Source organism: Bison bison, unplaced genomic scaffold, assembly GCF_000754665.1.
Source record: "Bison bison bison isolate TAMUID 2011002044 unplaced genomic scaffold, Bison_UMD1.0 scf7180017864384, whole genome shotgun sequence".
Classification (NCBI taxonomy): domain Eukaryota; kingdom Metazoa; phylum Chordata; class Mammalia; order Artiodactyla; family Bovidae; genus Bison; species Bison bison.
The window spans coordinates 10,360,403-10,374,357 of NW_011494956.1; the positions used below are offsets into that span (position 1 = coordinate 10,360,403).

Here is a 13,955-nt window from a genome sequence, read left to right on the forward strand (position 1 = left end):
CTGAGAAGAAAAAAGAAGCTGTTATTACGGCAAACATGCTTCTAATTCCTAGCAGTTTAATCTCCAAACTCTTGTTTTAGACTCAAAGCAGTCCATGCTTGTTCCAATACATCCAAGAGGAATGTATCTTCTCAAGAGGCAGAACTGTGAACTAGGGGATGAGGGACCCTAAGACTAGACCGTGAGAGCCTTGTCCACTTCCGGGCCACCTTCTGGCCTGGGAGGGCCCAGCCACCCTCGTCACCCAGCTCTGTGTCCACCATGCAGCCCAGTCGTACCATCTCCTCAGCCCTTCCTTCTGCTCCCCAGCTGTAGGCTTGTCTCAGTTGCTGCCGGGGGCAGTAGCTGTGTGGAATGCTTTCTGGCCTCCATGGTGTCCTGTGGTGGGAGCTGCCAGTAGGGCAGCCCTGCAGGTCTCAGTGGCTGCCAGCAAGGCAGGTTCTCAGAGCGCTTTGGCGGGAACCAGGCCCTGCTGTGGCCAAGGACCTATTCTTGGTTTTGGACTTTTCATATAAGCTTCTATGGCCTCAAGAAGAACAAAGGAAAAGGCTCTCCAAAATGAGAGAGTGGATGTGTGTGGGGGTGAGGGGAGCCCAAGCCAACCTGTCCTGCAAACTTAATTCCACCTGGGTAAGGATGTTCCTTTGATGTGCAGAGGACTTAGACCTCCCGTGTGTGTAGTCTGACCACCCTGCCTGTAGGAAGCAGCCTAGACAGTCAGGTGAGGAGAACCTGCCAGACTGTTTGGAGAGAACATGGAGTCCGTGTTCGCACAGTGGGTTGGAACCTAAGAGCCCTGGGGACGCGGAGCCCCAGTTGGGGAGCAACATAAAGGCTGATCTTCTCCCCTACAGGGAGGAGCAAACAGAAAGAACCCACAGATTTGGTTAACAGAATGCTGGGTGAGCCCAGGGCCAGAGAAGTGGGGGCCACAGGAAAAAGTTCACCCCAAAATCCCCACTGAGGATGACGCTGGGCTTCTGGAAACTGCCCCAGGACTGGGACACGAGCTGTGCCCAGGGCGTAAAACATGGGTTCCAGAATGTTGGGGAAGGCCTGCCGGGACCATCATGGAAATCAGAGGCGACATGTGGTAGGCTGGGGTGTACATCGGGGCAGGGCTTACAAAACGGACAGGTGGGTGGGCGTGGCCCCGGGGAACTAGTAGGGGAGGGTGGAGTCGTCCCACTCCAGCTGGGCTTGCCTGGCTCCACTCTGCCCGTGTCTGCCCCTGCCCGCCCCTTCCTCCTCCTCCTCTTCGCTGCCCTCGGACTCGCTGCTGCTGGAGCTGTCTTCCTCCGCTTCCTCCTCCTCCTCTTCCTCGGTCTCCTCTTCCCCACGCCCTGGGGCTCCGTGTTTCTGGATGTCAGGAGAGAGAAGGGAAATGCTCATCATGGATCAGACAGAAGCCGTGTTGGCGCTTAAGTCTCTCTCTCCATTAAGGAGATAATTAGGGCCCCTTGGAACTTCCCTTAATGCTAAACCCTTGGGCCAGGAGATGGACTTTGGAAGGGAAGTCCTCTGGAGAAAGACCAGTCGGAGGACTAAGGAAAAGACAAGAAATGGTGAATTCCAAGACCCAGACTTAAGGTAAATTGTTGTGTTTTAGGTACTGCGCATTTAAGTTCATCCCATCCATCATCCAGTGAACCTTTTGGGCTAAGGTTTTGTCCTTGTTGTCTTGTTTTGTTTTAAATTTTTGGTGGACTTCTCTGGTGGCTCAGATGGCAAAGAATCTGCCTACAGTGTGGGAGACCTGGATTTGATCCCTGGGTCAGGAAGATCCCCTGGAGAAGGGAACCTACTCCAGTATTCTTGTCTGGAGAATTCCACAGACAGATGAGCCTGGTAGGCTACAGTCCATGGGGTCGCAGTGAGTCAGACATGACTGAGTGACTAACACTAACACACTTACATTTTGGGCAGAACCCCACAGCATGTGGGACCCTGGTTCCTTGACCAGGGATCAAATCTGCACCCCTGTGCATTGGAAGGTGGGGTCTTAACCACTGGACCACCAGGGAAGTCCTGGGTTAAGGTTTGTTTTCTGGCATTTCTGGAACCTATTTACATGGAACTTTCCAAGTCTTTAGTGACTTGCTTCTCAGTGAGAGAATGACATTTAAGTTTGTATCCCTTTTCCAGGTGGGAAAATAATATCTCTGGGAGCAGAAGGTCTTCTAAGCCAAGATTCAGGTGTGCTGCCCCTCAAAAATACTCCTTCCAGAAGGCAAAGTTCACGGTCCTCATTTTCCTTGCCTGCCCTTCGTCACCTGACTTGTGTCCTAAACTCCACTCCACTCTTTTCCAGTCTTATCCCCTCCCCTGAGCTTTTTGGTGATTCCAGTAAAATTTGATATCTGGATTTATCCTTTGAGTTGATAAACTAGCCATAAAAGACACGCACCCATGCCTGTCTTCATCCCTTTTCTGCAGTGTTTTCTCTTCTACCTTTACCTCCCCCTAAATCCTACCCATTCTTCAAGGTCTCTCTTAGGCTCCAAGAAGTCTTCCCTGGACACTCCAGCCCCAAAGGCTTGCCCTACTCCTGCTTCACTGACTGCCAGGTTAGCCCTTGGCAAGCACACTTTGGTCAGGTAATCAGACTGCTTCAGGCATAATGATCTTGCATTGCATCCCACACCCGAGGCTCAGTTCTATGAGGGTGGAAATGCTGGGGGCCCACACTGATGCACTTAGCATTACACCTTAGCACCTGATGGAAGCTTCATCAGCACACTGGCTCTGAAACTGAAGTGTGAAGCCAGGTGGGAGGGAAACTGGGGACAGGCTAGGACACTTCATTTCTCAGTGGCACCTCGATGGCCAGTGGCCACCTTGCTTTCCTGCTCCAGCCTTTCCCTCCACCCAGCACCCATGGGCAGACCAAAGGGCACAATGGAAGTGGCTTTTGTTGGTATTCATATGCCCAGATCAGGAGCACTGGACACTCGTGTAGATTTGGGGAGCTGATGGCCAATTAGGACAATAAGAACTTTAGAATCAGGCAGTGGTGAGTTTGAATACTGGTGCTGACATTACCAGTTATGGGAGCCTGAACACTTTACTTTGCCTCCCTGAGTTGGTCCCACATTGGTAAATGAGGATTGGGACTCCTACATCGCAGGTTGCTGGGAAGATTAAATGAGGTGACGTGTGCACTGAGGACCCAGGACAGTTCTGGCATGATGGGTGCTCAATAAATGGCAGCTGTTAGCATTGTGTTTTTGTATTTACCTACTCTGAGCCTCTAAGTGAGCTTTGCAGGCAGATGGAGCATAGCCACCTAATTTATACTGGTAGCTAATAAAAATTCAATCCTGAGTCCCTGAGTATGAGTCAGCTCTGAGTTAAAGACTATGGGAGAGGCCAGGGACAGACACCACTTTGCTGCTTGGCTTAAGAAATGTCTGGTTCTGTTTGTTGGCTGAGAGCAGTTCACAGGTTTTTGAGCAGTACATGCAGTGGGTGGCAAAGTGTGGACCATTCAAGTTGAGAGGGCTGGAGGAGCCCAGAGAAGGGAAGGATGAGTGGGATTAGGCTAGCTGGACAGGGCTTCTGGCACAGAATGGATGGAACCCAGTGGAGGAGAGACATCCCGCTTCAAGCTCCCAGTCCCTGCCTGAGGATCACCTCCATGGGGTTGACCGTGATAGTGAGTGCAGAATCGTCCCAGTCCATCTCTGCTTCCTTGGCAGCCTCAGTCTCTTGGATGAAGTGCTGGTGGGCGATCCGGACCCGGTACACGCCCATGGCCACGACAAACACTAGCATGCACACGGAGATGATGATGACCACTGTGGCAATGCTTGGGACCACTGGAACGAGGAAGGAATTCACATGGCATAGTGAGCAAAGGACTAGCTTACTCTCGGGATGCAGCATGATTGAAACATTCACGTGTAGCTTAAAATCTGCCTACACGTACCTCAGCTGGAGGACTCTGGGTCAGCACCTTAGTCTCTCTGGGCTTCTCTTTTGTCATCTATCGATAATGTAATAGACTTAATCATATGTTTATTGCCTGCATCTATGTCTCTATTTCTGCTTTGTAAATAAGATTATCTATACCAATTTTTTCAGATTCCACATAATGCTTTAATATACCATATTTGTTTTTATCTTTCTGACTTACTTTACTCTGTAGGACATCCTAGGTCCAGCCACAGCTCTACAAATGACCCAGTTTTGTTCCTCTTTATGGCTGAGTAATACTCCATTGCATGTATGTATGCCACATCTTTATCCACTCCTCTGCTGATGGACGGGTAGGTTGTTTCCGTGCCCTGATTATTGTAAACAATGCTGTAATTTGGTACTATGTATAAAGTAGATAACTAATGAGAACCAACTGTATAGCACAGGGAACTCTGCTCAATGCTGTGGTGATCCAAATGGGAAGAAAATCCAAAAATCACCTACGTATAGGTGATTCACTTTTCTGTAGAGTAGAAACTAACACAACATTGTAAAGCAACTATAATCCTATATATAGGATTATATATACATATACTTAATCATTCCTATCCCATGGGTAGTTTTGAGACGTAAATGAAATCATCTGTGTGAATTTCCACAGAGGCACACAGCAGGTGCTTAATAAATGCACACTCTCTTTTATCTCTTTCTTTTTCCATCAAAGTACAGGGCAGCTGCCCTGAGAGCCAGAAACTGTGGAGTTCAATCAGGACAGAGAGAAGTGCCCACCAGACAGGAAGACAATATTGTAAGTGCTGGAACAGAAGGAAGGGTAGGAGCCTTTTCAATATGGTGCAGTCGTGTGTGTGAGCATACATGAGGTGTTCAGGGAAAGTGCCACGTAGCATAGCTTTGAGTTGGGCTTAAAAAGATGCTAAATTTTACCCCAGCCCTGTGTGCGAACATCTTTTATCCTACACTGCCTGTAACTCCCTGTATACTTGACCAGCTCCCTCCCAAGGCTGTGAGCAGCTCAGAGCCAGTCTCATAGCTTCTCCATAGCTGGGTGCCCCCTTCAGTTCTGGCTGCTGCACCCTAACTGTTGAGTTGCAATGACCACCTGGCCTCCTGAGGTCCCTCCCCCCAGGTGACCCACCTGAACTGTGCTGGATGCTAGTCTGGGACTCCGGGTGGTGGACGGACTGGAGGAATGGTGGCTGCGCAATAAGGTGGTTGACGTGCTCACTGTCCGGTACTCTGACCTCATGGAGGACGCTGACCTGGGAAGAGCAGGGAGAAGGTGCTCTGACGGGGAGTGGCCGGTGGACCAGTGTTGGCAGTTTCCTGAATACATGAGGGAGTGAACGGGTGAGCTGGGCTTCCCTCATCACCGCAGGACTCACTCACCTCCAGGTTGAACTCATTGCTGGTGTAGCGCCCGTTGAGTTCTGAGCACTTGATCCTGAAGTGCCGGGACTCCAGGGCAGCCGGACGCCAGTTGCGGTAACGGATGTGACGCAGCACCTGCTCGTAGCGGCTCATGGAGCCCACACCTGTGCCAAGAGACCACACCTGTCATAAGAACGCAGAAGAGGAGATGCTGTGGAGACAGACTGTGCCTACAGAGAGCGCGGGTCTCCCCTGAATTCGGCCAGGGTAAGAGCTGGGGGTATTTAGGGGCAGACAATGTGCGAAAGCAGACGTCCCAGGAACCAATTAAGCTGAAGCACAGATTTTCCATGTAGACTGGCTCTCACTGGAACGTTTGACCTCAATCTGCCAAATGCTGCTGTAATACTTGCTGAGATCAAATATGATAAGAGCAGGCTTTCGCCTAGTTTCTACAGAAGACTTCCTCAGGAATGGAATGGAAGCCAGGACCAGAGGAGGCTGGAGAAGCTTGTCCATAGAGGGGCTAGAAGTCCACGCTTTGAGCTCAAGTGTTCCCTCCTGACCTCCTCCATAGGTGATGGAGCTCCCATTGCACTCAACTCCCTGGAGGTGAGAGGGGACCACTGGGTCCAGGATTGAGCACCACCTTACCGTAGATGGAGTAACCTGCTGTGGAGTTGGTGGCGTCCAGGTGTCGCTGGTGGAGCTCACTGTGGTTGAGCTCCAAGCACTCCTGTCTGGGGTCCAAGTCCCCTCCCAGCACTAAAATGTCACAGAAATCTAAGTTGTGAAGCATTTCTTCTAAAACTGCTGATTTGGGGGCTGTGGGAAGAGACAATGAGAAACATGGGCATGAGGACAGCACAGATATTGGCTCCCACACACCCCCTCCTCCATGTCTGTACCCCAGTTTCAGGCTGGGTCAGGAGCAGAGGCTGTAAGTCCCCCCAGGTCACCATCTCTGCTCGGATGGATGTCCAGGCGGCCCTTGAGGCTGGGCAGCATGAATTTGTGTGAAGAGCGTGAATACTGCAGTCAGAAGATGTGAATCTGAGTACTAGCACTGCTCCTGAGAACCTGTCTAGTTTACCTGTTGATTTCCTCATCCACAAAGAGGGCGAGGGCATTGAGAGGATGGAAAACAGTGTCTGGCTCTGTATGATTTCAGTACCTTTAAACTATGAAAATTTGCACCTTGTTTAATATGTTCTGTGTCTCTGAGTTTATAGTCTATGGGAACTTGAATAGAATTTGTATCCTGCCGTTGTGTGAAAGTTGTATAAATCTTAAGTATGTTGAGTTGGTTCATAGTGCTTTTCAGGTCTACTACATCACCTCTACTTTTCTATTCATTCTATTAATTTTTGAGAGTTTATTTTGAAACTCCAACTAAAAATCTTATCTACTTAAAAAGTAATTGTAATATATAGTGGAGCTGCAGTCACAAAGAGTTGGACACAACTGAGTGAGTGAACAACAAATAGTGGAACTATATGTAACTTTGTTCTGTATTTTCCAAGTCTCCTGTAAATGTATTATCATACTTTTATAATTTGAAAAAGAAAAAAGGAAAGAAAAAAATGAAAATGGTGTCTGGCACAGAGTAGATGCTCAAGAAGAACTGGTCTCCTTTGGGACCAGAGGTGAGTGCCCCTCCATGAGGCTCTCACAGCTTTCCCCACGTGGTTATGGTGTATGTCTCTGTTGTTCCCAATAGACTCTGATTTTCTCTGAAGCCCTTTGCATGACTGACTCCTCAGTATCTGACCCAGAGGCTGACAGACAGCTGCATTATGACACATTGCTCAAGTGGAGGTGCACTGTTGATATAATTAAGTAAGTAAATTGGTTAGTTGGCAAGCTACTGGTCAGCTTAGCTGTCCTTGACTGATATTATGACACCCAAGTTTCCCAGAGGATGTCTGAGTACTTGAATGCTAGACAGGTTGGTAGTCCTAAATTAAACTCCTGCTTTAAAATAAAAGTGATTGGTGTTTGTGGAGTCTTTGCTTTATGCTAGGCACAGTGCAGAGGAAATCCTGACAGGCACTAGAGGAGGTACCATTATTATCCCCATTTCCCTGAGTGGGGAATGGACAGTCCATGAACTGGGCTAGATTGCCTGGGGTTACACAGACAGCTGGGGAGGAGCTGGGATGGCAACCATGACCTTCTTAGTTTTTAAAGATTTTTTTGATGTGGATCATTTTTAAAGTCTTTATTGAAGTTGTTACAATATTGCTTCTGTTTTATGTGTGTTTTTTTTTTTTTTTTGGCTTAGAGGTATGCGGGATTTTAGCTTCCTGACCAGAGAACAAACCTGCACCCCCTGCATTGGAAGGCAAATCTTAACCACTGGACCACTAGTGCATGCGTGCTAAGTCGCTTCAGTCATTTCTGACTCTTTGTGACCCTATGGACCATAGCCCTCCAGGCTCCTCCGTCCGTGAGATTCTCCAGGCAAGAATACTGGAGTGGGTTGCCATGTCCTTCTCCAGGGGATCTTCCTGACCCAGGGAACCCATGTCTTTTATGTCTCCTGCATTGGCTAGTTCTTTACCACCTGGAAGCCCTACCAGGGAAGTCCCCAACCATGACTTTCTGATTTCATACTTTGCGAAAGTCTCAGCCTCTGGGCTGTTGCTCTTCAAATGTTTTTGATGTTGCAGGCCTTTATTAAAAATTTTGTGAGCTGAGATCATTTAAATAAGTATATTTAATCATTAAGCAGACTGTTTTATTTTGTGCATGATTAAACATTTATGAAAACAGAAATTTTAAAAGGATTCACAAAAGATGAGAGAGCTATTTTGAAATAATTATTTTATTTTGTTTAATTTTTAAGGAATACCCAAAATATTTTTTATTCTCACTGGATATGTGTTATTAATAAATAATTCCATATGCTTAATTTTAAAAGGCTTGCCAATGTCAATGGCTTTGTGTATTGTTGGCAAAATCTAAAATCACATTAATAAACACTTAACAAGGTCTATTATTAATAATGGTGCATGTATATCTCTCTTTCAAATGGCATATGGTTTCTGGGGTTTCTCTGGAGCCATATTCTTCTCTTCTGAGGTCAGGTTGGGTCATCTTTGCTCCTAGGACCCTACGTGGTTGACTGATTGCTCCCTCTAGGCAGAGGTGTGTTGACCCCACAATCTTCTTTTTCTCTCGTGCTTGCATAATGGGCTAAATGTTCCATTGGCAGTTTCCCTGCTTCCCACTGCCCTAAAGGGACTGTTCTGGGCTGAGGAACTTATTGGAAAATCAGCCATGGTTAGTCCTGGAGGAGCTCCTTGTCTGGTTATTAGTAAATAGATAATCATCAACCATGGGCCTGCCAATGTGTGTGAGAGGGAGCCTTAGTGGTTGGGGGGGCATACAGAGTGGTTGGGGGTGTATAGTCTGGGGTCAGGCTGGGGGCTGACCCAGTGGTTGGGGGCTGCCCTCTGGAGGAGACACTGAAGGCAGACTGTTTTTTTCAGTAATAATAGGGAATAGGACAGAGAAGGACCTTCCAGGCTGAGGACAGACCATGAGCAGATGTGTAAACTAACACAGAGGTGTTGGGGTAGAGAGGGGTGTGTGTGTCGGTGGTACTGAAACAGCACAGTAAGTGAATCCATGGGGGCAGAAGAAGGATGGTGGAGAGGGTCACTGGTGGAAGTGCCATTAACCTGCTTGTTTACTGCACCCACAATAATGATTATTCTTACAACCATAACAGTAAAAATTTAAAAGTACTAATAATAGCTCTCAGGCACTTGGCTACATGGTTTGCATGCACTTCTCATAAACAGAAGGTGACACGTGGACCCATATAATTGCTTGTCGCTGGACTACCTGTATGCTGATGTCAGGCCTCGAGAATTCAGATACTCTTAGCTATGGCCTGCAGCCCGTGCAATCAGAGTCTCTCTTTTTCTGTCTGATTTCAGCCCAAATGAGGACCAGAGGGAAGATCACATGACCCAATTCACCTTGGAGTGTAACTGGAAAATGGTTCTGCCTGGACAGTTGGCTCAATACCATCTATTTTTGTAAGCGTAGAAGGACAGCCTTGCCAGGCATCCCATTCCTAGGGACCAGCGTGGATTAAGGCAGTGGGTAATTAGGATTATTATAGAAGCAGTCCTTCAGGGTCTCAGCCCCACTGGCACTAGCACATCATTAGCAGCTGCTTTTGGAGGCAGAAATGGAGAGTCAAAAATATTCATTTGGAGGAGGAGGCAAAGATGGTTCTCAAACATATTCTTCCCGTAGCTCTGGCCCCAGAGGTCTCCTGCCTTCTTTCTTTATCTTTCCATCTTTCTTCCTCTACCAGCTGAATACACTATAGATTTCAGATCAATGTAGTGTTTCTTCCTAGCAGGTAATTCAAATTATGTTTACTGAACAGCCCTCCCAACCATAAAACCACTGGAAAGAACAATTGCAAAGTTCCCTGAGAGTTGAGTGTGATATTACTGAAGGACATGTTTGCTGCTGCTAAGTCACTTCAGTCGTGTCCAACTCTGTGCGACCCCAGAGATGGCAGCCCACCAGGCACCCCTGTCCCTGGGATTCTCCAGGCAAGAACATTGGAGTGGGTTGCCAATGTATATATTAAGATGCAGCTAAAGCTTCTTTAGCTTTTCTTCTGATCACCAGAATGATACATGCCTACTACAGAACATTTTGCAGTTGTAGAAAAGTGAACAGTAGAAACAAATGAGCTCTCATTCTGCTTTTCAGAGACTGTTAGCACTAAGTGTGTTTCCTTCTAGACATTTTTCTGTGTATTTTTTTTTCTTGACATAGTTGTGATCAGTATGTGTGTAGATACTCTCTAATTCACTTCTTGCTTTTTTTTTTTTTTAAACTTACAGTTTGGCATAAGTGCCTCCCCTCCGGCATCATACCTCTTATATGTTGTTGCAGTTCAGTCGCTAAGGTGTGTCGACTCTTTGCGACCCCATGGACTGTAGCACACCAATCCATGTTTGTGTTTCACCATCTCCCTGAGTTTGTTCAAACTCATGTCCATTGACCCAGTGATGCCATGGCATCACCTCTTAGGTGGGGGTACCACAATTTGCTAAGGCATTCACTCCCCTCTGTTATGTATCTGCATTATCTCCAGGACTTTTTGTTCTGTTATAGATTGCCCCACTATGGTGAACAACACTGTTGTCCTGAAGTGTGATTTAACAAGAAACATACTTTATGTGAGAATTTAAGGTCTACCATCCCTCGACCCAGTGTATGCACCTGTACCTGTGGTCTTCAAGTCACTGGGAGCCTCAGCTTTGGTGAAGGTGCTCACAATCTTGATGTCAGGGAAGAGGATCACCCCTCTGGCACTTTCAAACTGGGCGGCGGGTCTCCAGAAGCGGTCTGTGCCATGGAGGGTGATCTGGGGCTCGACCGCCTGCAGCACCATCACGTAGGCATCTATGTCGGGGATGCTGATACACACATCTTCTCCAAAGCACCTGGGGAAACAGCAGTCATTGCTGAAACCATCCATCATCCAATATGGACAAGATACCTGCAGCCACCTCTAGTCCTCAATGAGACATCCTGACTGCTTGAGAGCCTCTGATGATGTCAGCAGACATTCAAATTTAAAGTTACATTATTGGCTCAAGTGGTAAAGAATCCGCCTGCGGTGCAAGAGATACAGGAGACAGGGTTCAATCCCTGGGTCAGAAAGATCTCCTGCAGTAGGAAATGGCAACCCACTCCAGTATTCTTGCCTGGGAAATCCCATGGACAGTGGAGTCTGGTGGGCTACAGTCCACAGGGTCACAAAGAGTCAGACATGACTGAACATGAACACATATAGTCAAAACTACTAGCAATCTAGGGACATAAAAAAAGATTGACTTCTAGGAGAAATGGGAATTTTCTATACCTGGCAACAAGTAACCACTAAGGTTAATTAAACCTTAAACCACCTTTAATTATCCTTTAACAAAGTAATCAACAGCAACATTAATTAGACAGCAACTGCTCGCTCTGTGCATAAGGATTTAGTAAACAAGTTGTCTTGCTGGTTAGTTACAGCCATCTTCCTAGGTGAGACCCCAGGGCTAGTCTCCCCTGTCTGCTAGAGCAGTGTTATGTGTTCTCTCTCTATGAGGATATCACACACGTGTGTGCCTGTTCCAGATGTACCAGTAGACTGCTATTGTAACCACACTCCTTTGCCCTGATGCACTGTCACAAAAATGTCTGGGGGCCAGGGTGGTGTGACAACAAGAACAAAGCCTAGGAAGTGAGACAGGCAAGGGTCCACACCCGACTCTGCCACTCCTGGGCTTGGAGGATCTGGGCAGGGAGCACGACTCCTGTGAACCTCAGTCTCTTTATCTATACAATGGGACAATAATTACCTTATAGTAGTAAGGCTTGAGTGCAGGTGACATGTAGATAGGAAGCCACCCAAGAGCCTGCATCGTGGTTGGAGCTCAGTAAATGCTGACAGACTAACACTCTCGTCAGACCTCAGGGATGTGTGTCACTGGCATACTTTGCTGCTCCTTGCGACCAAGACCCAGGCTACATGGAGAACCCTAGGGTCTAGATGGACGCTCTGGGAGTGATGGTGGACTCCAGCTGGTGGGAGCCATCAGCTTACATCCTTTGGCAAGGTTCCTGGGGGCAGGATAGGCTAAGCCACTCCATCTTTTTCTCCAGGGCGGGCTGGGTGTGGCCATGGTGGTGGGCTCTTGCTCCCACTTTTTATTTTTTTGGCCTTTGTGGCACCAGCAGCCACTCCCCTTGCCAGTTTATGGAAGCCTGGTCCTAGAGCTGGAGACCAGCAGTGTGGTCTCTTCTTCACTACAGTGTAGGGCTGACCTGGAGGTCAGCTACCTGTTCCCTATCGTAGCCTCCAGGGGTGGCCTTTAGTGTGGAGGTGGGAGCACTTTCTCCATCACTAGAACTGTTGGATGTATTTGCCATCTGTGAGCTCTGTTTTGGCATCTGTCCCAGGCCCCAGCAACATGGTAGGCAGCAGACCCATCTTTCCCACCCTTCTTGCTGTCTTTCTGGGTCCTCCTAATGGCTCCAGGTGCCAGGTGACTCCCTTTATGCTTCTCAGGAGTTTTTCTGGGATCCCTTTCCTAGCGGCCCTCCCAGGCAGATGTTTGGCTGAGAAACAATTTGATAGACCAGTAAAGGTGTTATCTAAATGTCACAGTGATAGTCTCATCTCCTTAATTTAACTCTGATCCCTGGGGACAAGAACTATGCCTTCTCTTTCTCTTGCATACTTATTGTATTTAGCAACTCTATCAAGGCTAGGTTGTTTAATTTAATTCAATTAATAAACACTTGTGAAGCATGATACTATACGTAGAAAAATCCTAAAGATGCTACCAAAATCTATGAGAACTAATAAATGAATTCAGTAAGTTGCAGGATACAAAATTAATATGCAGAAATCTATTGCATTTCTATATACTAACAACGATCTATCAGAAAAAGGAAAAGAAAACCATTTACATTTGCATCAGAAAGAATAAAATACCTAGGGATAAATCTAATTAAGAAGGTAGAGTGTCTGTACTCAGAAACTACAAAACACTGATGAAAGAAATTAAAGATGTTACAAACAAATGGAAAGTTATGTATGGCATGTTCATGGATTGGAAGAATTAATACAAGTCAATCTACAGAGTCAATGCAATCTCTATCACAATGCCAAGGGTATTTTTTTTTTTAACCAAACTAGAACAAAAAATTCTAAAATTTGTATAAAACCTTAAAAGATCTCAAAAAGCCAAAACAGTCTTGACAAAGAGGAACAAAGCTGAAGGTCACTGAAGTCACTCCCTGACTTCAGACCATGCTGCCAATCTAGAGTGATCCAAACAGGTATGGTACTGGCACAAAGAAAGACATGTAGATCAATGCAATAGAATAGAGAGCTCAGAACTGAGCTCATGCAGAGATGGTCAATTAATAAATGACAAAGGAGGCAAAAATATAAAATGAGGAAAAGACAGCTTCAATAGATGTTGGAAAAACTGGACAGCTACATGCAAAAGAAACAAACTGGACTACTTTCTCACATCATACACAAAAACAAACTCAGAATGAGTAAGACCCGAAACCATAAAACTCCTAGAAGCAAACACAGAAAGTATGCTCTTTGACATTGGTCTCAGCAATATTATTTTGGATCTGTCTCGTCAGGCAATGGAAACAAAAGCAAAAATAAACACATGGGACTATATCCAACTAAAAAGCTTTTGCACAGTGAAGGAAACTCTCAACAATATAAAAAGGCAGCCTAACGAATGGGAGAAGATATTTGCAAATGATGTATATAGTAAAGAGGACTTCCCAGGTGGTACAGTGGTAAAGAATCCGCCTCCCAATGCAGGAGACGCAGGAGATGTGGGTTTGATCCCTGGGTTGGGAAGATCCTCTGGAATAGAAGATGGCAACCCACTCCAGTATTCCTGCCTGGAAAATTCCATGGACACAGGAGCCTGGTGGGTTGTAGTCCATGGGGTCACAAAGAGTCAGACACGACTGAGCACATACACTATATAGTAAGGGGTTAAGACCCAAAATAGGCAAGAAACTCATACAACTCTACAGCAAAAAACAGATAACCCAACTGAAAGATGGGCAGAAGACCTGAA

General features: G+C 46.6%; 1 protein-coding gene across 1 annotated transcript in view; it reads right to left on the reverse strand.

Annotated features, from left to right (window-relative positions):
- Positions 1-415: 415 nt before the first annotated feature.
- The window catches only part of CLSTN2 (calsyntenin 2), a 737,086-nt gene continuing 723,546 nt past the window's right edge, over positions 416-13,955 (reverse strand). The window contains exons 12-17 of the mRNA XM_010858203.1: positions 10,573-10,790; positions 5,962-6,132; positions 5,326-5,471; positions 5,075-5,198; positions 3,634-3,818; positions 416-1,359 (exon numbers count right to left, since the gene is read on the reverse strand). Coding sequence (XP_010856505.1) covers positions 1,162-1,359; positions 3,634-3,818; positions 5,075-5,198; positions 5,326-5,471; positions 5,962-6,132; positions 10,573-10,790 — 1,042 coding nt within the window. The 3' untranslated portion in view covers positions 416-1,161. The remainder of the gene's footprint in view (positions 1,360-3,633; positions 3,819-5,074; positions 5,199-5,325; positions 5,472-5,961; positions 6,133-10,572; positions 10,791-13,955) is intronic.